General features: G+C 42.2%; 1 protein-coding gene across 2 annotated transcripts in view; it reads right to left on the reverse strand.

The window, feature by feature from the left end:
• Positions 1-25,939, reverse strand: part of LOC124556692 (heat shock 70 kDa protein 14-like) — a 142,395-nt gene that overhangs the window by 20,557 nt on the left and 95,899 nt on the right. For both annotated transcript variants that reach the window (XM_047130667.1, XM_047130666.1), the window contains exons 7-8: positions 16,650-16,908; positions 5,700-5,915 (exon numbers count right to left, since the gene is read on the reverse strand). In XM_047130667.1, the coding sequence (XP_046986623.1) occupies positions 5,700-5,915; positions 16,650-16,908 (475 nt within the window). The remainder of the gene's footprint in view (positions 1-5,699; positions 5,916-16,649; positions 16,909-25,939) is intronic.

Below are 25,939 nucleotides of genomic sequence, written 5' to 3' on the forward strand. Positions count from 1 at the left end.
CTTTCACAGGTTGCCTGGCTTCTGATGGGGTAGGAAATGCCTGTGACAGGACTGGAGGAGGTGGTGCAGGGTGGATGGATTGGGCAGGTTTTGCAGCTTTGTCTGCTACACGGATATAATCCCTGTGTCAAGCGGTTGGGAGTGGCATAGGGATGGACTAGCATGTTGTGTAGGGTGGATAGGTGACAGAACACTACTTTAGGAGGGGTAGGAAAGATCTTGGATAGAATGTCCCTCATTTCAGCGTAGGATGAGAGATAATCAAAGCTCCGGGGAAAGGTATATTTCAGTTGTTCCAGTCCAAGGTGATACTGGGTGACAAAGGGGGCGGTTCTTTGTAACTGATTTTTGGGGTGGTGGAAGGATAGAGGGTGTGTGAGGATATGGCACAGGAAATCTGTTCATTGACTAGGTTCAGTGGGGTGGGGGTGGGGTCGAAACTTATCTACATTCCTTCACAACCTTAACGCCTTTTCCTCCCCTACGTTTCACCTGGTCCTTCTCTACCAAACGTGTACCCTTCCTGCATGCTGACATCCACGTCTCTGATGGCTCCATCCACACTTCTGTCCACATTAAACTGACTAACCACCAACGATACTTGTATTTCAACAGCTGTTATCCCTTTCACAAGAAAAAAATCTCTCGCATGCTGCGTAGCCACCCAAGGATGACATATCTGCAGTGGTGAGAACCCCCTTGCTCAACATGCTGAAGCCTTCACAACGGTTTTCACAGACACATGATACAACCCCCATCCCCAAACCTAGTCCACAAACATATTTACTGTGCCATTGCCTCACACATCCCCAATCCTACCACAATCCCTACAAGTCAGTTACAAAGCAGCACTTCCCTTGTGAACCTGCATCACCCTGGCTGGAACAATGGAACCATATCCATCGCCAGGGCTATGATTATATCTCATCCTGCTCTGAAATGAGGGACATCCTACCAGAGATCCTTCCCATCCCTCCTAAAGTGGTGTTCTGTCGCTCACCCAAACTACAGAACAGCCTAGCCCATCCCTATGCCAACCCTAACTCCCAACCCCATGACACAGGGATTATATCCCTGTGGCAGACCAAGGCCCAATCCAAGCACCCAGCACGTTCTACCCCCATCACAACCACTGCATCTGCCGCAAAACAGCATTGGCACCATTAGTCTATTTTGTGTGTGTGTGTGTGTGTGTGTGTGTGTGTGTGTGTGTGTGTGTGTGTGTGTGTGTGTGTGTGTGTTACACTCTAACTCTTCAATGGATAACTACAAAAGTCTGCAAGTGTTCTTTCTTTTGTCTGTGCCTGTCAACATCCCAACACTTCTGCTTCTCATCGAGTGGTCTTTAATCCTAAAGTTTAAGTTCTTTATGTGATGTAAATTTCAACAATTCCATTTCAACTAGTTTTCCACTATAATTATTAGCTTTTTACCTCCTTATATGAAATACCCTTGTTTATGACAATGTGAACTTAAGTTTTCTTCTTGAAATATAAAAATGGATTGTTATCACAGCAAGGAATTAGTTATATTTAAAAACAAAGACGATGTGACTTACCAAACGAAAGCGCTGGCACGTCGATAGACACACAAACAAACACAAACATGCACACAAAATTCTAGCTTTCGCAACCAGCGGTTGCTTCGTCAGGAAAGAGGGAAAGAGAGGGAAAGACGAAAGGATGTGGGTTTTAAGGTAGAGGGTAAGGAGTCATTCCAATCCCAGGAGCCAAAAGACTTACCTTAGGGGGAAAAAAGGGGTATACACTCGCGCGTGCGCACACACACACACACACACACACACACACACACACACACACACACACACACACACACACACACACACACACATATACACCCGCACATACACAGTCTCACAGTTTTGTGACTGTGTATGTGTGGATGGATATGTGTGCGCGCGTGCGCGTGTGCCTGTCCTTTTTTTCCCCCTAAGGTAAATCTTTCCGCTCCTGGGATTCGAATGACTCCTTACCCTCTCCCTTAAAACCCACATCCTTTCGTCTTTCCCTCTCCTTCCCTCTTTCCTGACGAAGCAACCGCTGGTTGCGAAAGCTAGAATTTTGTGTGCATGTTTGTGTGTCTATCGACGTGCCAGCGCTTTCGTTTGGTAAGTCACATCATCTTTGTTTTTAAATATATTTTTCCCACGTGTAATGTTTCCCTCTATTATATTCAAGGAATTAGTTATATAGTAATATCTACATCTACATCCATACTCTGCAAGACACCTGATTGTGTGTGGCGGGGGGTACCTTGAGTACCTCTATCGGGTTCTCCCTTCCATTCCAGTCTCTTATTGTTCGTGGAAAGAAAGATTGTCAGTATGCCTCTGTGTGGGCTCTAATCTCTCTGATTTTATCCTCATGGTCTCTTTACGATATATACGTAGGAGGGAGCAATATACTTTTTGACTCCTTGGTGAAGGTTTGTTCTCCAAACTTCAACAAAAGCCAGAGCAAACGAACAAAGACCAACACGCATCAATTAAACAATCAGAGGAAAACGAAATCTTAAGACAGCCACCAGAACAAGCACAAATAGAACACGAAGAGACACACGTGTTAGATATAGAAGAGAAATTTCAGCTGACATATATAGAATACAAAGACACAAATACAGACATCAGACCATTCTTGCATAGACCACCAAATAACCCGCAAGTCGAAACAACAATAAAAACTATCAACACAATCATACACAACAAAATAAATGAAAATACAACTATGGAAGAGTTACAACTACTGGTTTATATAGGAGCACTCACTACACTAAATATACACACTAGGCAGAGATCAGAACAAACCAATACACAGAAGAAACCCACAAAACCACCATGGCAACACAGGCTACAGATCAGAATAGAAAAACTGAGAAAAGACATCGGACAGCTAACACAATTTATAAGAAATGAAATATCAGAAAAAAAACGAAAAAGGTTAGGTAAAATCTCACAACAAGAAGCAATAGAGCAATTAGATGAAAAGAAGCAGAAATTACAAGCATTGGCCAAACGACTTAGAAGATACAAAAAAAGTGAAAATAGAAGGAAACAAAACCAAACATTCAACACAAACCAAAATAAATTTTACCAGACAATAGATAACACACACATTAAAACAGACAATCCACCAAACATAACAGACATGGAACACTTCTGGAGCAACATATGGTCAAACCCGGTACAACATAACAGGCATGCACGGTGGATACAAGCAGAAACAGACACATACAAGATGATACCACAAATGCCTGAAGTGATAATTTTGCAACATGAAGTCACCCGAGCAATTAATTCTACACACAATTGGAAAGCCCCTGGAAATGATAAAATAGCAAATTACTGGCTAAAGAAGTTCACCTCAACACATTCACATCTAACTAAATTATTTAACAGTTACATTGCAGACCCATACACATTCCCTGATACACTTGCACATGCAATAACCTATCTGAAACCTAAAGATCAAGCAGACACAGCAAACCCAGCTAAATATCGCCCCATAACATGCCTACCAACAATATACAAAATATTAACTTCAGTCATTACACAGAAATTAATGACACATACAACACAGAACAAAATTATAAATGAAGAACAAAAAGGCTGCTGCAAAGGAGCACGAGTATGTAAAGAGCAACTGATAATAGATACAGAGGTGACATATCAAGCTAAAACTACAAAAAGGTCGCTACACTACGCATACATTGATTACCAAAAAGCTTTTGATAGTGTACCCCACTCATGGTTACTACAGATATTGGAAATATACAAAGTAGATCCTAAATTGATACAGTTTCTAAACATAGTAATGAAAAACTGGAAAGCCACACTTAATATTCAAACAAATTCAGATAACATCACATCACAGCCAATACAGATTAAGCGTGGAATATACCAAGGGGACTCATTAAGTCCTTTCTGGTTCTGTCTTGCTCTGAACCCACTATCCAACATGCTAAATAATACAAATTATGGATATAATATTACTGGAACATACCCACACAAAATCACACATTTGCTATACATGGATGATCTAAAACTACTGGCAGCAACCAATCAACAACTCAACCAATTACTAAAGATAACAGAAGTATTCAGCAATGATATAAATATGGCTTTTGGAACAAACAAATGTAAGAAAAATAGCATAGTCAAGGGAAAACACACTAAACAAGAAGATTACATATTGAATAACCACAGTGACTCCATAGAAACGATGGAAAAAACAGATGCCTATAAATATCTAGGATACAGACAAAAAATAGGAATAGATAATACAAATATTAAAGAAGAACTAAAAGAAAAATATAGACAAAGGCTAACAAAAATACTGAAAACAGAATTGACAGCAAGAAACAAGACAAAAGCTATAAATACTTATGCTATACCAATATTGCCCTACTCATTTGGAGTAGTGAAATGGAGTAACACAGACCTAGAAGCACTCAATACACTTACACGATCACAGTGCCACAAATATAGAATACATCACATACATTCAGCAACAGAAAGATTCACATTAAGCAGAAAGGAAGGAGGAAGGGGATTCATCGACATAAAAAACCTAAATTATGGACAGGTAGACAATTTAAGAAAATTCTTTCTAGAACGAGCAGAAACTAGCAAAATACACAAAGCAATCACTCATATAAATACATCGGCTACACCACTGCAATTTCATAACCACCTTTACAACCCTTTAGAACATGTAACATCAGCAGATACGAAGAAAGTAAATTGGAAAAAGAAAACACTACATGGCAAGCACCCGTATCATCTAACACAGCCACACATCGATCAAGATGCATCCAACACATGGCTAAGAAAAGGCAATATATACAGTGAGACGGAAGGATTACCACAACAGATAAATGCAGACTTTGCAAACAACAAATAGAAACAGTAGATCACATCACAAGTGGATGTACAATACTAGCAAATACAGAATACCCCAGAAGACATGACAATGTAGCAAAAATAATACATCAACAGCTTGCCTTACAACATAAACTTATAAAACAACACGTTCCCACATACAAGTATGCACTACAAAATGTACTGGAGAATGATGAATACAAATTATACTGGAACAGAACCATTACAACAGATAAAACAACACCACATAACAAACCTGACATCATACTCACCAATAAAAAGAAGAAATTAACACAACTAATCGAAATATCCATACCCAATACAACAAATATACAAAAGAAAACAGGAGAAAAAATTGAAAAATACATCCAACTGTCTGAGGAAGTCAAGGACATGTGGCATCAGAATAAAGTTGACATCATACCAATTATACTATCAACTACAGGAGTCATACCACACAATATCCACCATTACATCAATACAATACAGCTACATCCAAACTTATATATACAATTACAGAAATCCGTAATTATTGATACATGTTCAATTACCCGAAAGTTCCTAAATGCAATATAACATATACCGTACAGTTAAAAGGAAGTGACGCTTGATCAAGGTCCGCGTCGCGTCCCATTTTTAACCAGACTTAACGTCTGAGAAAGTAAAGAAATAATAATAATAAAAGTACTTACGCACACCAACCATTCAAAACCACTCAAGAAGTTCCTAACTGCTGATCTTCACAAGGAGATCATGTGATGATATAGGACTAAATCAGAACTACACTAACTGAGTTCCTTACCTTCATAAAAATTGATTTTGTTACAACTGGGATATCATATGATAGATGATCACAACCTGGGTCAAATGGTTCTTTCAGATAACTACCATGCTTCGCAGCACCCAGGGCAATCAGTTCATCAGGATTTACGCTATATAATAACTCTGAATTGGGAAACATTTCTGAGACAGATTGCTGAATTATCGGGATTTTCGCAGATCCACCGCACAGGAGCACCTAAAAGAAATATTTCAGAATTCTGTAGTACACTCATAACATTAGTAGAAATAAGAAAAGGTCTGAAAAGTTAAATAGACATACAACAGGGAGCTTATGTAACTAGTAACATAAATCTTACTCTGGTCAATATAGTAATTCTTAAACAATTCAGTAATTTGTAATCAAACAATGGAAACTCCAGAAAAGAATATCAGCAATGTAGGGAAAGACAGATTGCTACTTACTGTGAAGAAGAAACAACAAGTTCCAGACAACACAATTAAAAGACACTCACTTATAGCTTTTGGCCACAGCTTCATAAGTAGAAGGCAAAACACACACACACACACACACACACACACACACACACACACACACACACACACACACACAGCCACCATTGCCAGCATCTCGGGCCACAATGCTTACGGTAAGTAGCAATCTGTCAGTAATTTGTAAGCTATTTAGCATAACTATAACAGAGTCATGCTGTTTCACTTTATGGATCATTCTGTCCCAAAACTGACGCAGAACAATATATTTCAATAATCAGGTGCTACAGTGATGCATCCGTCATTCTTGTATACAAATGCTGGAAAACAATAGCGCGCCATCCACTAAGACAAATCTCATTCAAACATTATACAAAATCTCAGGCAGAATCATGGACGTATATTAAAGGTGGATGATGTACAAAAAGTGCAAATGGATGATGAGAGATCGTTCATTTACTTGCTGTACAAAAATAAGAGAACGGTTTGCTTCAATTTGTATTTCGTCTTCATTACAAGAAAACGGAGACACTAGTATTTGAAGAGATCATAACAGAGGTGAAATGATATGTAAAGTAGCACACTTTGTTTGACAGAAACAGCTTTGTGTTTCACAAGTGAGTCAATGGAGGAGCAGCAGCAATGCTAGACAATTTGCAGTATGGTATCACTTATAAATCCTCATGCTCTCTAGAGACAGCATCACAATAAGCATGTGCAGTGCAACAAAGAACAACAATTGTATGATGCCTCTTCCCCATATTTTGACTCACTGAACAGTCAATCACAAATTTATTTCAAATCAACTATACCTGTTACCAATAAGGATGAGAACAGCTTCATGTGTAAGACATCTCAAAATATAAACACAAAAGGTATAAATCTGACAGAAAAAAACTACTTTACAAGACAAATAAATGTTAGTTTGAGTTGATATCTTCCTTCTAAACGAAGCCCAGCAATCTACGTACATCACAAAAGACACAATATACAGAATATACTGTATGAGCTACAAAAGGTACATGGCCTAGCCAAAAGAGCAGCCAATTTTCCTTTATATCAGTGTCAATGTGTGCTGGATGTACATCAGTGCACATGACCATTTTGATACATGTCATGGCATTCACACAGCAAACTCTCCACAGGGTATCTACTGTAGACAGTGGAATAAGTCTTATAACATTGGAATAGAACAATTATGGAACACACAGATCTCTTACAGGGTGTGCACAGGGACAAGGAGAAAAAATTCCTGGATCTCCCAGTGAAAAATACATTTTCTCCCGTGTGAAAATACACTTTTTCCCTGTTAAGTGACATTATACTTTCCGTCAGAACTGTAAAACTTGTCAATCCTTTGAACGGATATGGTTTTATACAGCAGCATAGAATTTCTCAGCACTTTACAAAATGAAACTCAGGGGGAAAAAAAACACGTTCTGGGAAGATCTTTGATGGGCAGCAACATGTATGCTGCATATTTTTGTATTAAGAAAGTATAAATTCGAATTCCACCAAAGGAAAAGTTGATGGCTTAAGTTAATATCCATAGTGTTGCTACACGAAAAGCAAAGCTTTCACATAGAATATTTGTCTCGAATATTAATAAGCTACAGGAGAAGCTAAGCTTTCACATATAATGTTGATCTGTTTAGTGCATGTTCCACTTTAAGATACATCACACAAATACGCCAGTAAAATTTTTAATACCGACATAAATCTCTAATCTTCTGGGCTCAAAATTCTTCTAAATGGCTCGTCATCAAAGAGTTGATTTTTAAATGAGAGCAAACACTCTGCAATTTAAGAAATTCATTGTACATTCTTGCACATAGTTCCTTTTCCATAAAAGGAAATTTACTTTGAAAATATCGCTTTTCGAACCGCAATTCTCAATATTTTCCTGCGACCTGTTAAAAATAGATTCATTTCAGCAGTTGCCAGAGAGCACCAGATAAGAGGCGTCACCACGCTTGCACAGCTACGGTGACGTAGGAAGCCCGTAAAATACACTTTTTCCCTGTTAAGTGACATTATACTTTCCGTCAGAACTGTAAAACTTGTCAATCCTTTGAACGGATATGGTTTTATACAGCAGCATAGAATTTCTCAGCACTTTACAAAATGAAACTCAGGGGGGAAAAAAACACGTTCTGGGAAGATCTTTGATGGGCAGCAACATGTATGCTGCATATTTTTGTATTAAGAAAGTATAAATTCGAATTCCACCAAAGGAAAAGTTGATGGCTTAAGTTAATATCCATAGTGTTGCTACACGAAAAGCAAAGCTTTCACATAGAATATTTGTCTCGAATATTAATAAGCTACAGGAGAAGCTAAGCTTTCACATATAATGTTGATCTGTTTAGTGCATGTTCCACTTTAAGATACATCACACAAATACGCCAGTAAAATTTTTAATACCGACATAAATCTCTAATCTTCTGGGCTCAAAATTCTTCTAAATGGCTCGTCATCAAAGAGTTGATTTTTAAATGAGAGCAAACACTCTGCAATTTAAGAAATTCATTGTACATTCTTGCACATAGTTCCTTTTCCATAAAAGGAAATTTACTTTGAAAATATCGCTTTTCGAACCGCAATTCTCAATATTTTCCTGCGACCTGTTAAAAATAGATTCATTTCAGCAGTTGCCAGAGAGCACCAGATAAGAGGCGTCACCACGCTTGCACAGCTACGGTGACGTAGGAAGCCCGTATGTTCGTACATGTAAAACATTAAAAGATCTTTCTTACATTATGTCATAAGAGAAACAAGACATCAGAGGACACGCCAAGAGCATCAGAAGTTCGTGAACCATACTAAAAAGCATAGTTTGACTTAAAGCGCACATTCGCATGTCCAAATTCCCAATGATGTAGGCCTCAACCTCATATTAAGCTTTTCAGTGTGGTTTTCAGGATGTAAATTTTCTTGGTGTACCAGTACTGTATTATCTCATGTTTGGATCTTTATTATGGCATAATTCCGTACGTGCTAGAAGATGGAATCGTGCACTTGAAATGCAGTGAACAGTTGAAACTAGCCAATGGAGTGGAATTAAACACTGCATGTCAAATTTACTGCCTCAGCAGGAAAGCTTAATAAAAGCCAAATTTCTTTAGAAAACCGACAAAAATAACTACACTGTTCTGCAAGGTGATTAATGCTTGACTGTCAGAAAGGTGGAAATAAAATAAATTATGAAACTAGTAACACATTTTAGCCTACCATAATTATGTGAATGTATTTTAATTCACTTGATAGCTCCCAACCACAGAAATCTGTCTTGTTTCCATTTGACGTGAGAGCAGTAAACGAAGAGGAAACAAAAATCACTAAACGTAAACACGTGTCACGTGGAAACCCTCCACTATAGCTCAGACTGCTCTGCACACACAAAAAAAAAAAAAAAAATTTCAAAAAATTTCATTTTGTAGCACACATCTTTCTGAAGAGTCTGATACATAAAACATATATCTGAGAGGAAATGTAAGAGATGTTATTTGGTCTTAAGTGTGCCGAAGTGCAGTGCCACGCCTCTTCAAACAACATTCTTATACCACACATCACTGTATTTCGCTCTGTGTAACTCAAAGGTGTATATTTTGTAACGGATCCCATCAAACTATTTCAGGACTGTGGAAATTAAAATTCCTGTAGTGTCTCTCCTTCTCCCAGTCAGCCGGTTTGACATTCTGCCCCTCTTATTTTTAAAAAACATGCAATTAATACTGGATGGGATTATTTGTAACCAAGAGAACAAGAACTATTCACAAAATCAGGACTCTTTATTACCTATTAGCTAATAACTTGCTCTTCTGTGTGACATAAAATTAAATATAGGATACCTAAAACCAGTAAAGACAAGAGACATGCAAGACAGTACACATTTCTTCAATCCTTAGGTCCTAGTGATTTCTCTCTCTAATCTTGCTACAGCTTTACATGGTGTGCTTTCCTTTCTGCGAAAGAGCTATTACCTCATCAAAGTTTGTCAAACATTTTGCTACATTTTGCTACATGATAAATCGAAATGTCGTCTAATACTGAAAAAGCTGTTAATACAAATAGTACCCAAGAATGGTGTGGTTTCTCAATCTAACTACATCTGTTTTGTCACTGTTTCGTGGATAAAACGAAATAGGCCATTCCAATACTGCAGCAATTGTAACACACACTAAATAAGGAAGACTGTTTTGGCAATAATGATCATTTTTATATTACAGCAATATAATTCACGAAGTAGCAGCACAAAATATCTATTTTCCTGCTACAATCAAAAAGCTTTATGTTAGGAACTAGTTTCAAATTTCATTCATATGCTCCAGTTTCATGCACGAGAATAAAATTTTTGTATGAATTTGGAATCGTCATATTCTTCCATAATTTGTGTGATGTCCCCATTTCTTCTCCTTCCTCGTACTAACAAACAATCTTGTCATCACTAACTCTAACTACTCCTACTACTGTCAAAACTCATTCTCCGTTTAACTTTACTAACCCTGCCACAATCACTGGTTTAGTTATCCAGCGATTATTCTCCGGTTAGGTGTTAGTATGTGTTCGTACAATGCATTTTCCGCACTACTCCCAGAATGGAACTTAAGCATCTGCTAGCTCGTGACTACAACTGGCCCTGTCTAATGTAGCGATGTGGCCAAAAATTTTCCATCAAAATTCACTTTCTTGGATACACCGAGAAGGTAATACATAAACTTTCTTACCTGTTATTCCTGTTAGTCATTTATTTCAACTCTGGTAATCTGAATCTATGGATTTCGCTAGTAATTATAACAACGCTGAACATTTGCAAACCAAATCAACCACATAAACAAGCAGCAGTTGGCATTCACCGCTTCGGCTTCATTCCGCTCAGCTCGTATAGCCCTGTCTCGTTTTGTCTGGAGGAAAGTTCATGTCTAGATGTGATGAGGATTCCCCTGGCAGAGATATCATGTACACTATGCACGCATTCAAAAATCAACTTAGAATGTGTTCAAAAATGTCCAAAAACCAGCAGAGGTGCATTTCAAAATCATATGAACAATCGACAGACCGACGTGCGCTGGATGCTAGGTGCTTTGTAAAAGGTTTTTTCCCCCTCAAGAATATGAATCTGCCCTCTCCCCCCGCAATTGTTGCCCGGTTCAGATACAACTGTTTGCCGCCCCCCCCCCCCCCCCTCCACTAGATCCAGGACTGCTGCGCACGCGTGAATGTGTGAATGTGGCAGCTTGGGCGCGCCAGTAAAATTTTTCCAGGTACCCCATGTGGCTGGTTGCTGCTACTGCTGCTTGCACAGCCAACAGCCACATTTCTGTAGCCAGAAGCGGGAGAAGGTATTACTCATACGCGTGTGCATGAGCCCGCTCGTAACTACTTAAATGAATCTAATTTAAACAGTTGTGACGTCACACTCACCGCAGGCAATTCGTTGTTATGAAGCATTGCATAGTCTTCCTACAGCCTTTAACACATTTTGCTGTTGACAGACGCTTGTACGTGCACTGTGTTAATTTATATGGCGCATTTCCTTTGCAATTTAAGTTTTATTTTCATTTTTTTCTCTCGTTCATGTTTTAATGCTGCAGTATTATTCTGGAGTAGCGGGATACAGTAATATCCTTTGTTAGAGTATTGGTTCTTACCAGTCAAAGTTACACAAATTTAAATGGAAACTAAAACAACGAAAAATTTCCAGAATTCTAAAAAAATCCCTGGTTTTTCCTGGTTTTCTCCCGGATGAACAAATTCCCGGGTTTTTCCCAGATCTCCCAGTTGTCCCGGGTCGTATACACCATGTCTTACAGATTGGGGAAAACAGCAACAGTATAGAAGATGCCAACATAAAATATGTTTAAGATCAGGTCAACTGCTTTAGGAATGGCAAGGGAGTGACAGACTGTCTGTCAATGCCAGTGTCACCTTCTGACATGAAGAACCACTTTCAGGATTAAAAATTTGTGAAAAGTAGACTCTATAAATGACAACTGATGAATTGTGCATTACCAAATGTGCCCCACATCATTGCCCTGGAAGAAGATGGCAAGCAGATATTTTGCCTGCTTAAAGGCAAAATTCATGGAAATCTCTGGAAATTTAATTACTGTGTAATTCTTCCTTTGAATCACACTGATATGAAATGAAACCTTGTGCTTGCAGTTTAGTATGGAATCAAAGTGACAACTGATGCAATAGCACTCATTGTCCTTCTCAAAAACCACAAAGAAAGGAAAAGGAAGATAATAGATTGCAATGTACCATTCATTGTAATTAGAGAGAGAGAGAACACAAGCACAGATACGATCAAAATGAGGAAGGAAATAGGACAAGCTTTTCTGTAACGAACAATCCCAGCAAATGCTATATCTATTTCAGAGGGGGAGAGGGAGGGACTATGACAACCCTAAATGTGAATGGCTCGATGTCGATTTGAATTCTGGTCCTTCTGAATATGAATCCAGTGTGCTAACTACAGTGTTCCTTGGTGCAGGGTGGAGTGGCTACGAGCCAGCAAGGTGCAAACAGGCGACGGAGCCCGAGAGGTTCCAGGGAAAGGCAGCTGCAAATCTAACAAGTTCTTACATTGAGGCATCTCAGCTGCTCGATAGACTATCAGTGGCCAGCTGGCCACTGAATTCCACTGTGCTGGCTGCTCACATTCCACACAATACTGATGCGGCTTTTGCCCCGAGCGTTTGCAGCATGTTCTTGACGATGCTGTGTGGCCCCGGCTGACACCCAGCTGAGTCACAGTAGGGGATGCCTACCATGTGAAGATGCCTAGTGTGGATACCTGCTGCACTCTGAGCAGTGGTCAGCCATGCTACTGGAGATGACCTGGTGTAGTCCACTGCAAATTGGGACTAATTGTGGGGAGGGACTTAGTGTATAGAGCTGTTGTCCATCTGTGGCCTCAATCCAGTGACTTTTTATTGGCAGGTCCACGTGGTATCCTCATTTGGCAAAACCCTGTCGCCCCAATTCGGCTGCAAGACTAAGAATAAATCCATTACAAAAATTACTTGTACTTATTGTCAATAGCAGTGCACCATTCATTCATGCATATGCAGCACTATCAGTCACGTATCCAAAAAATCCACTGCCACTGTCAGTTTGGACAACTGCCTTGCCCTTTGCTGCATTAGTATATGCAGTACTGCTGAGTTCACTGTTTCAACAAGCTAACCTACATCAAAACACTGCACTGGCCTTGTTGAATTATTACAGTGACAACATCCCGTGCTCGCCTGCTTTCATAGCTGTGGCAATGCACTGCTCAGATTTACTCTAATATGGCCATACATGAGAGTTGAGATAAACATGGGTATTTAAAAAAAAATCCAACCCAGTGGGTCAAATTTAGTTTTTGTGGGTTTTATTGTTTTTTCTATTTTTCACATTGACGATAGTTCAATTAAAATTCCTATTATCAACTTATTCAAAATGTAACCCATTCTTACAATTACTTTATTAGGCCCCTTTTCTTGCCCTGCTAGCACTGCATCCATTGAGAGGATCTACTCCACTTACTGGCTTGTTTGGTCAAAATTAAGAAATAATTTAGGAGAGAAAGGACCTGACAAATTAGTGAAGATCTAAAAAATTTCTGCATGCTTCAAAAAGAATGTACTTTACATTCATTATTAAAGTTTTTTTTCTGGTAGTGTAAATGTTGTTTATCTGTGTGTCTTATATTGCAAGAAAAGTTAAATACAATATTAATTAAAAAATTCTTCCGATATTAAATAGTTGCCTTTACTACATACGATGGCTTTTTTGAATTTGAGTAAGGCTAACTATATTGTGTTATACTACTTTACAAGCGCCCCCCCCCCCCCTTACACACACACACACACACACACACACACACACACACACACACACACACACACACACGAACAAGACGCACTATTTTCATATCACACTACTTGTTTGTACAAATTACAAATAAATTTTATACCCAAAACAACTAGCAAGTTGCTGACGTGTTAGATACGGCATCAAATCTTTCTTACTAAGCTGCTTATTGCTATTTGCTTAGAAGTCTTCTTTTTGCACTTGTTTTCACTTCTGGCAATTTAAACCTTCATGGCTTCTCCCAGTGCTTCCTTTTCTCTTAATCCTAAATTTACACCTACTCTACATTCACACGACAAAGTTATACTCTCACTCTCTCTTATGCTCTATGGATCTAGTCTACTAAAACCTGGAGTATTTGTGGTTTATGCTGATGACTGGCTCTCCACCTCAAAAGAATAAAAGCTACACGCACCAGAGTCAGAGCCACTGCAGCACTTGGTACTGCAGCACTCACAATCATTGTCATGTGTCGTCATCCTTCTCTGAAATGCTCTACGTGTTGCATTAAGTGCTTGGCTGAAATGACCCCTTCCTGCACAGCAATAAATCATTCCAGGGAATGGATTAGGTCAGGTTCTAGAGTTTGATTAATAAATTTTACATTCTGCATTGGTAACAACTCTAAAGGCACATGCGGCAATTACAACTTTGTCTGTGAGATGTTTAACTGCACAATTCTTGTAATTGTGGCTAGTAGATGGGAGGTTCACGCTCTTATGTCGCATGTAGTAACATTTACTAATAACCTACTTACCTTTTTAAAGTTCAATCCGTCTGGCCTCCATGAGCTTCCCCTGACTTCTATGTATTCCAAAGGCTCGATACGTGCTCACAAATTGTTATTCAGTGTGTTTTTCTGTCAATGGGTGACCGACGATATGGTGTGCCTGCGTCTTCTGCACTGAGGAAACTTTATAATCTTCTCACACCATGATGAGCTGCTATGCAATTACAAGAGGTGGTTTGCTAGCCTCAGAGCATACAGTGGAGCTGATCATAAAAGGTTTGGTGGCTAACACTATTTCCGCATGATTGACTGCTTCACAGGTTTTCATCTAGAATGACGGAGCATACTGACATCACACAACCATAATCAACTTGAGACCAGGCAAAATGCACTATAAAAAAAAAGTTCTGCCTACTTCCCATATTCTGTGACCAACATATCTAAAAATACTGAGTGCTTCCAGAGTTCACTAATTTTGCTTTCTTACATACAGCAGCACAGCTTGCAACAGACTAATCGGAGCTGAAAATCTAGACAATTGAACTGAAGCAGCTAAGACATATGAACTAATATTCTCATTTATTTGCCTTGCACTTGCTGCTGGTATACACTAGACAGCAATACTCATGGTAAATAAAAGAAGAAGTGAAGATTAGGGTCTTATAGCCCACCAATGACAAGGAAGTGAGAGTACGAGCTCAGTGTATGCAGGTATCGGGAACGAAATCGCCCAGATCCTTTTCAAGGGAACCGTTCTGGCATTTGCCTACATTTATTTGGAGAAATCACAGAAGTTTAAATTTCACACTGTGTCCCGGATGGTTCAGTGGTTACTGCACCTGTCTAGTATGCAGGAGAGCCCAGATTTGAGTCTCGGTCCAGTACACATTTTCGCTCATCGCCACCAATTCCACTTAACGTCCTGCGGCAGCTGACAGCAGTTATCCCCCTTCAATTTACATATAATTTTTCATAGCTGCAGATTCTGCACCGTGGTGACCACCACCACCACCACCACCACCACCACCACCACCACCACCACCACCACCACCACCACCTTGCATCTGTGACATACAATGAAGAGCCAAAGAAACTAGTACACTTGCCTAATATCGTGTGGAGTGTGTGGTTCATCCATAAAGGAGACCAAGTATAGAATACTAGTACAACCCATTCTTAAGTACTGCTCGAGTGTTTGGGATCCCCACCAGGTCGCATAAAAGGAAGCATCGAAGCAATTCACAGGCAGGCTGCTTGGTTTGTTACCAGTAGGTTCGATCAACAAATGATTATTACTAAGGTGCTTCGTGAACTGAAATGGAAATCCCTGGAGGGAAGACCACATTCTTTTTGTGAAATACTATTGAGAAAAGTCAGAGAATCAGCATTTGCTGCTGACTGAAGAATGATTCTACTGCCATCAATGTAGTACATTTTGCTTAAGGACCATGACAATAAGATAAGAGATATTACAGTTCATATGGAGGCACGTAGACAGTTGCTTTTTCCCTTGCTCTATTTGCAAGTGGACAGGAAAGGAAATGATTAGTGTTGGTACAAGGTACCTTCTGTCATGCACCATAAGATGGCTTGCCGAGTACATATGTAGACATAGAGCTTGAAAATTCACCTGAAAGTATGATGCTATGGTCATAGCCTTGAATCACTGACACAGAAGAGCAATACAGTATAATAAAATAAAATAAAAAATAAGAAATAGAACATGAGCATTATCACAAGAAGAAACACCTGACTCAGAATTGTTACACCGTGGAAAAGGGAATGGTAAAAGGGAGGGTTGGGGGCATGGAAGGGTATGAGGGACTGGGGAAGGGATGGAGAAAGGGTAATGTTGTAAAATGGTAGTAACTCTACCAGATGACTCACCTTGTTTATGTCTCTGCAATCGATACCTGCTTGGCTCAATGCCTCTTCTATGGGGGCAGTGCACATTTTCACAGCTGCACTAATCAAATTTTCAAATCGTGCTCTTGTAACATTGTAGCTAAAGTCTGTTCCTTCACACAAAGACTCAATAAAACAATGAGCTGTACTCATTGTGGACAAAATGTGTTTGCACTGCTCTGCAGCATTGTACAATTTAGCCATAGCACGCCGACTATCATTTGGATCCAACTTCCATTTCCTGCAATAAGAAGAAAGTATTATGTTTAAATGGCCCACACATATTGAATAATGGTATCACTAGTCAGTCTTCCTTCTTTTATTAAAAAATTGGAAAGCAAACAGTTAAGGTTGTTATAGTAGTTTTTCACCACAACAACTGCTCAGTTTTTGATGTGTTCCAATAAGAAACTCTATAGTAGAATTAAGGGAACTGATAATTACATATCAAAAAGATAGATTACTACTCACCACATATGGGAGGTGCTTGGTGGCAAACAGGCACACTGAAGGAAGACTGTTTGACACTGTAAGCTAAAATACTAAGTCCTTTGTCAGATGTAGACAATCTCTCTCTCTCTCTCTCTCTCTCTCTCTCTCTCTCTCTCTCTCTCTCTCTCTCTCTCTCTCTCTCTCTCTCCCCTCCCCGCCCCCCCTCCATCTACACACTATGGCCCAATGTCTCCACTGTTTAAAAATACACACATTTAGACTGTATCTCTTAATACATGGTGTTCTGCATTTATTGTAGCACCACAAAAGGCAGAGATGACAAAAAGGAGGGGGGGGGGGGGGGGGGGGGGAATGAAATGGCAAAACTTAATTGCGTGCTGGTTCACAGCCACCATAAGAGGCTCATACCAATTGATAAGACAGAATGATTTAACAGGATATTTAAGGTACCTAGATTAAAAGACAGCCAAGTCCATTTCTTTTGAACATGGACTTCCAAGCAGCATTAAAGCTTCCATAAAACGTGTACACGTTGTTAAGTAAAACGCAATAATATCCTTCAAAATCAATGATGAGTCTATTCAAAAATAATGCCAAAATTGCATTTCAATGCAAAACACCCAGCTTCAGAGACGATCGCTTCAAAAACTAGTCAACTAACTGTAAAGTTCTTACAAGTCCGTTATATAGGAGACCATGTTCATATAAGCAGACACCTGACTGCACATGAGCATGGAAGACAGTGTTGTTCGGAAGTGGATTTTCTTTAGTTTTGAGTCTAAATATCCTGATATCTGTGACCTGATTTTATATAGGTTACAAACAAATATTCTGTTATGGAATATCATTCATATAAGTGATAAAAACATTCTCTTCCCTGGAAACGGGGAGGGGGGGGGGGGGGGCAGGCAATAGTGTATAGAACACTTGTGAGACCCATTATTGAGTACTGCTAGAGTGTTTGGGATCCACATCAGGATGGATTAAAGGAAGACATCAAAGAAATTCAAAAGCGTGTCGGTAGATTTGTTACCAGTAGGTTCAATCAACATGAAAGTATTGCAGAGATACTTCGTGAACCCACATGGTAATCCCCGGAGGAAAGCTGGCATTCTTTTCCCGAAACACTACTGAGAGAACTTAGAGAATCAGCATCTGCAGCCAATTGCAGAACAATTCTACTGCCACCAACATAGCATCACATATGGACTGCACAGACAATGTAAAAGAAATTAGGACTCGTATGGTAGCATATGAACAGTCATTTTCCCCTCACTCTGTTTGCAAGTGGAACAGGAAAGAAAATGACTAACATTCGTACAAGTTACCCTCTGTCAGGCACCATTAGGTGGCCTGCGGAGTATGTATGTAGATGCAGAACAGAGGAGGTTGCAAGGTATTATGTTATTTCTTTCTCAGTACAGGAAATTTTAATGACCAACATAATTTTTTTAATTTTCGTTTCTTCTAAAAATACCACGCAATGCCTGCTCCTAGCAGCTGACGATCTGAGCAATTTAGACAGAAGTCTGGCACTGAACATAATGTCCTGGCTTTGAAGGTGTCTTTCCTGTGGTGTTACCACACCATTGGCATTTGTAGCACCACATTAGATTGGGTACCTAAAGATTTACTTTTAGTATAATAAATAAAACCTTGATGAGTTCTAGGATAGCCAACTGAATGTTACAGTGAAGGCAACAGTTCTCTACAGTTCACCATTCACTTACATCATCAAATTCCTCTCTTCTGTTATGCTTCCGATTCCCCACTACTTTTTCAGTTCAGCAGTGTCAATGTCCATGACGTCCCTACAACTTACAAGGCCTTATGGTAGCTGAGGGTATCGTGTATTTCTACTCCACAACAAAGACATTCTGACAAGATTGTGCCTTTCAACAATGATCAAAGTTCAATTTCCTGGTGCAGTTCCAGAGGGTTTTGGTGACTGCTAATGACCCACCCGTAACGTGGAGATATTTCTTTCGTCTTAGTTGGGATCCACATGCATTCCCACAAACAGCTTGGGTTCTGTACAGTCCACCCAGATAGAGAGCACTGACTGCCTATGTAGGTGTTATAAAACTACGGTGTGGCAGGTTCACCTGAGGTTACCACTAACGACCATTTCGCCTCAATGGTCATCCATCCTATCAGCACACATCTATAAGGTCTCTTCTTCTTCTTCTTCTTCTTCTCCTCCTCCTTCTTTTTTTAGAGAGAGGGAGGACATCATGTTTCAATTGTCATAGCCATTTAGTGTACCAATTAAGTAAACCTGGCACAAATAATGCTGGGCAAGCCAGTAATCAACAGACTGCACAAAGAGTGGCCTAGTTGGTTGGTTTAAAAGAGTGAGGAAGGGACCAAACTATGAGGTCATCTGTCCACTGCTCCAAAGGAAACAATGCCACAAGGGTGAGAGTAAGACAATGAGACAAGACCAAACAGAATGAAAGGAAAAATGACAACGACTGAAGGTCAACACACTTAAATGGACAAAAGGGGACAAGAAAACCACAAAGACGCAAAAAACAGGTAGAAGATCTTAAATCAAAAAAGCACGTTACCATGGCTGGCTGACAATGAGGATAAAAAGGAAAAGCCAGCCACTCTGCAACACATTAAAACCCCCACCCTGAAGACACGAGGGTGGAGGACACACAGGGATGAAGGACATGTGCTAAAACTTGGAGAAAATGATAAAACACACCCTCAAGAATAAAATGTAAAACTAAAGCTGCTGTTGAGGCATTATTGCCCAACACTGAAGGTAGGGTGCTGGGAAGGTTAAAAGTCCGCTGCAGAGCGGCGGAAAGTGAGCAGTCCGGCAAGAGATGGACGACTGTCATTCGTGAGCCACAGTGACACTGAGGTGGGTCATCACGAAGGAGGAGGTAACCATGAGACAGCCACGTATGGCCAATGCGGAGCCGACAGAGAAACACAGAGTCCCTGTGAGAGGCATGCACAGAGGTCTTCCACACATTCGTAGTTTCCTCAAGGGCACGCAGCTTGCTGTGCATACTGAGGTTATGCCATTCTGTCTCCCAAAGCCACAAAACCTTGCGGCGTAATACTGAGCTCCGGTCAGTTTCAGAGAAGCCGATCTCCATAAGCGGTTTCTGCATAGCCTGTTTAGCCAACCTGTCGGCAAATTCATTGCCTGGGATTCCTACTTTACCTGGGGTCCGGACAAACACCACTGAATGACTGGACCATTCCAGGGCATAGACGGACTCCTGGATGGTCGCTACCAAAGGATGATGAGGGTAGCACTGGTCAGTAGCTTGTAGGCTGCTCAAGGAATCAGTACACAGGATAAATGACTCACTTGGGCATGAGTGGATGTGCTCAAGAGCACGAGATATGGCCGACAGCTCTGCAGTGAAAAAACTGCAGCCATCACGCAAGGAATGCTGCTCTATATGTCCTCCGTGACCATAGGCAAAGCCAACATGACCATTAGCCATCGAGCCATCGGTGCAAACCACTTCGTGGCCCCGGTACGTGACGAGAATCGAAGCTGCAGCCTAGATGTACACGACTGAGGTGTTCGTGAATGAACCTCAAGTGTAGGTGGTGAAGGCAACAACTGAAGTTCAGACAGAAGGGTTTGAACATGAACTGCAAGTGTAAGCCCTGACCTGGGCCGCCGATGCAGGAGATAAACCGCCACGGGCAGGAAAAGGAGACCGAAATTCAGATGCGCAAGAGAACTACAAACGTATGCAATGTAACTGGAGAGCAACTGTGCACTCCTAACCTGCAATGGAGGGACTCCGGCCTCCACCAGGACACTATTCACCAGACTCATCCTAAAAGCGTCTGTCACTAGGCAAACGCCACAGCGGTGCACTGGGTCGAGCAAACGCAATGCTGAGGGTGCAGCCGAACCATAAACCAGACTCCCATACTCAAGGCGGAATTGAACAAGGGCTCTGTAGAGCTGCAGTAGCGTACAGCGATCTGCACCCCAATTGGTGTTGCTCAGGCAGCGAAGGGCATTGAGGTGCTGCCAGCATTTCTGCTTAAGGTGACTGAGGTGAGAAAGCCAAGTCAATCGGGCGCCAAAAAACAGTTCTAAGAATCAATATGTCTCCACTACAGTGAGTGGATCGACATTAAGGTGAAGTTCTGGTTCCAGATGAACAATACAACACCAACAGAAGTGCATTATACACGACTTGGCGGCCGAAAACTGGAAACCGTGGGCTAGAGCCCATGACTGCGCCTTGTGGATGGCGCCCTGTAGGCACCACTCAGCAACACCAATACTGGTGGAACAGAGTGAAATTCAGAAGTCGTCTGCATACAGAGACAGTGGGACGGATGGCCCTACAGCTGCTGCTACACCATTAATGGCCACTAAAAATAGAGATACACTCAATACGGAGCCCTGCAGGACCCCTCTCTCCTGGAAATGGGGCGAACTATGGGAGGCATCAACCTAGACACGGAAAGTGTGAAGTGACAGGAAATTTTGGATAAAAAAAAACCAGGAGTGGGCCTCTGAGACCACACTTGTATAATGTGGCAAGGATATTATGTTGCCAGGTGGTGTCATATGCTTTTTGTAAATCAAACAAGACGGCACCTAGGTGTTGGCATCTGGAAAAGGCTGTTCGGATGGCAGACTCTTGGGACACAAGATTATCGGTGTTAGAGCAACCCTGGCGGAAGCCGCCCTGGCATGGAGTCAGTAGACCACGTGACTCCAGGAGCCAACACAACCACAGACACACCATACACTCCAGGAGCTTACAAAGAACATTGTTGAGGCTGATGGTCCGATAGCTATCCACTTCAAGCGGGTTTTTACCGAGTTTAAGCATCGGAATTATGGTGCTCTCCCACCACTGGGATGGAAAGACGAGACGCACCAGATCCGATTGAAGATGACAAGGAGATGTCACTTGTAGTCAGATGAGAGATGTTTAATCATCTGACCATGGATCTGATCTGGCCCAGGACCTGTGTCAGGGCAATGTGCAAGGGCACTGAGGAGCTCCCACTATGTAAATGGGGCGTTATAGGGTTCACTGTGGGGTGTAGCGAACGAGAAGGCTTTCCTTTCCATCCACCGTTTAAGGGTGCATAAGGGGGGGGGGGGGGGGGGGTTAGATCGCCGAAGCAGAGCCTCAAGCATAGTGCTCAGCAATCGCGTCAGCGCCGGTTGACAACACACCATTGATGTTAATGCCAGGGACACCTGTTGGGATCTGGTACAAAAAAAGACGTCTGATCTTCGTCCAGACTTGGGAAAGTGACGTACGGCATCCAATGGATGAGACTTATCTCTCCCAACACTCCTCCATCCGTAATTTGATAATCTGGTGAACGCCGGCAAGGAGCCGCTTAAAGGCTATGAGGTGATCCAGGGAAGGGTGCCACTTATGCTGCTGTAGAGCTCGCTGATGCTCCTTAATTGCCTCAGTGACTTCTGTCAACCACCAAGGGGGCATCTAAAAGAGCGAGGGATTGCATTTTCCTCTGCATTAACGACTGTTGTAGTCACCTGCTCAACCATCACACCCATGTTACCCTGTGGGGGAGAGTCAATGGTGCCCCCAGAGGTGAAAGTTTCCCAGTCCACCTTGTTTAAAAACCCATCTGGCTAAGTGACCGTTGGCCTGATGCCAGGGCAGTGACAGGAAGATGGGGAAGTGGTCACAACTGCACAGGTCGTCATGTGCTCTCCAGTGGATATATGGGAGACGTCCTGGGCTGCAAATGGATAAATCAATGGCTGAGTAACTACCATGAGCCACAATAAAATGTGTGGTGGCCCCAGTATTTACGAGGAAGAGGTCGAACTGAGACAGTAAAGCTTCGACATCACTGCCTTGGCCACTAAGTACGGTGCCACCCCACAAGGGGTTATGGGTGTTAAAATATCCAAAAAGTAGGAAAGGTTTAGGGAGTTGATTAATCAGTGCAGCTAATACATTCAGGGGTATTGCACCATCTGGAGGAAGATATACATTGCAGACAGTTATTTCCTGTGTCGCCCTTATGCTGACGGCCACTGCTTCAAGAGGGGTTTGAAGGGGCACTGTTACACTACAGACTGAGTTTAGGACATAAATGCAAACTCCAGCTGACACACTATTATAGTTGCTACGGTTCCTGTAATATCCCTTATAGCCATGGAGAGATGGGGTCCGCACTGCCGGGAACCAGGTTTCCTGAAGTGCAATGCAGATAGCAGGTGTCAAGCTTAACAGTTGCCGTAGCTCAGCCAGGCGGTGGAAAAAGTCATCGTGATTCCACTGAAGGATGACATCATGAGACTGGGAAATCAGTACCCAGAACAATCACCTCTGGCCGTTATAACGGCCTTGATATGCCTGGGCATTAAGTCAAACAGAGCTTGGATAGCATGTACAGGTACAGCTGCCAATGCAGCTTCAACACAATACCACAGTTCATCAAGAGTAGTGACTGGTGTATTGTGACGAGCCAGTTGCTTGGCCACCATTGACCAGACGTTTTCAATTGATGAGAGATCTGGAGAATGTGCTGGCCAGGGCAGCAGTTGAACATTTTCTGTATCCTGAAAGGCCTGTACAGGACCTGCAACATGCGGTTGTGCATTATACTGCTGAAATGTAGGGTTTTGCAGGGATCGAATGAAGGGTAGAGCCACGGGTCGTAAAACATCTGAGATGTAACATCCACTGTTCAAAGTGCCGTCAATGCGAACAAGGTGTGACAGAGACGTGTAACCAATGGCAGCCCGTACCATCACGCCGGGTGATACGCCAGTATGGCGATGACGAATACACGCTTCCAATGTGCTTTCAGCGTGATGTCGCCAAACACGGATGCGACCATCATGATGCTGTAAACAGATCCTGAATTCATTCGATAAAATGATGTTTTGCGATTCGTGCACCAAGGTTTGTCGTTGAGTACACATTCGCAGGCGCTCCAGTCTGTGATGCAGCGTCAAGGGTAACCGCAGTCATGGTCTCCGAGCTGATAGTCCATGCTGCTGCAAACGTCGTCGAACTGTTCATGCAGATGGTTGTTGTCTTGCAAACGTCCCCATCCGTTGACTCAGGGATCGAGACATGGCTGCATGATCCGTTACTGCCATGCGGATAAGATGCCTGTCTTCTCGACTGCTAGTGATACGAGGCCACTGGGATCCAGCACGGCGTTCCGTATTACACTCCTGAACCCACCGATTCCATATTCTGCTAACAGTCATTGGATCTCGACCAACGCGAGCAGCAATGTAGTAATATGCTAAACTGCAAGCGCGATAGGCTACAATCCGACCTTTATCAAAGTCGGAAAAGTGATGGTACGCATTTCTCCTCCTTACACGAGGCATCACAACAACGTTTCACCAGGCAACGCCGGTCTACTGCTGTTTGTGAATGAGAAATTGGTTGGAAACTTTCCTCATGTCAGCATGTTGTAGGTGTCACCACCGGCGCCAACCTTGTGTGAATGCTCTGAAAAGCATATCATTTGCGTATCACAGCACCTTCTTCCTGTCAGTTGAATTTTGGGTCTGTAGCACGTCATCTTCGTGGTGTAGCAATTTTTATGGCCAGTACTGTAGGTCCTCAGCAGATGCGAGCATCTCCACCTCATCCCCAGATGCAGACCTTGTAGGTAGCGGTGGTGTGGGTGCCACCACAATTTCCTTGGTCATAGAGGTCTTCTTTTTGGACTTTTCTCTCTGCTCCTTGGGTCTCTCTGGCTGAGAGGGTTTCACTAATTCAGTCTCCGGGACTCAGGATGATTGTGAAACCCTACAACCAGCTACTTTTGGGCACTTTGGCCACTGGCAGCATCATCTTTCCCACTAGCAGAAAGCTGGGAAGGGAGTGACCCAAGGGATCCCTTCCTGGCGAGAGGAGCCGAAGAAGACTTACACTTCTCCAGCTGAGAAGTGGGGCTGGTGTCCCCGATGGTTGGTGGGACAGTGCTCCCGAGGTAGGCGATGTGCGAGCAACAGGTGGGAATTCAAGACTGACCCAGAAGGCATTTTGGACAAGCCCTCCACCTCCCTAAACTTGTCCTGTAAATGCTCTACAAAAAACTGTGACTTCATCGAAACAAAGGAGTCCCCATCAGCTCTCTTACGTACGAGGTACCGGGGTGAATAAGGTTCGCTGCCATCCTTAGCCTGGCGTTCCCCCATGGTGTGGCCTGGGAGGGGAATGATTTAGGGTCAGAATTTCTTGCATTGTACTGAGACGTGGAACTCTTAGAGACTGCTGGTGGCTCGTCACCGCCAAGTGATGATGTGGTACACTTCATTGCGCATCATCTGCCCCGATGCCACCTACTCTGACCAGGGGCCCTCCCCACGGGCGCCACCCAGCCACAGCAAAGGCCACCTGGCACGATGGCCACTGCCGGGAGTCCTGATGCCCCAGAGTGAAAGGCATATCCTTGGCATATGTTGGGAGTTAACAGCGCAGGCATCAGCAGAGCCATCCCCGTTTTGTCAGGGGGCTACAACCAACAGGGTACATGGTGGCCCCACCACAACGAACTGGCTGCCATGCTGGATATGAGGTGCAAAGAAATCCATGGTCATCGTTGGTGCAGAAAGCGACACTGCACAGTGCATGGTGGAAAACACATTCAGGAAGGTTCCTTGCCCAAGAGATGGAGGATGAGCTGGACTGCAATGCAACGGCGAGGAAGTGGGCTAAAGATCTCTATAGACAATGGACAGGATAAACCGTGTAAGGCGCCCTCCCCCAATTCGCTCACTCTTTGGGAAAATTTTGAAAAATGGAGGTCAAACCCTACAGGGGACCACCCCATAGAGGCCGAAACGTATGAGACTC

The sequence above is a fragment of the Schistocerca americana genome, chromosome X, assembly GCF_021461395.2.
Source record: "Schistocerca americana isolate TAMUIC-IGC-003095 chromosome X, iqSchAmer2.1, whole genome shotgun sequence".
Taxonomy (NCBI): domain Eukaryota; kingdom Metazoa; phylum Arthropoda; class Insecta; order Orthoptera; family Acrididae; genus Schistocerca; species Schistocerca americana.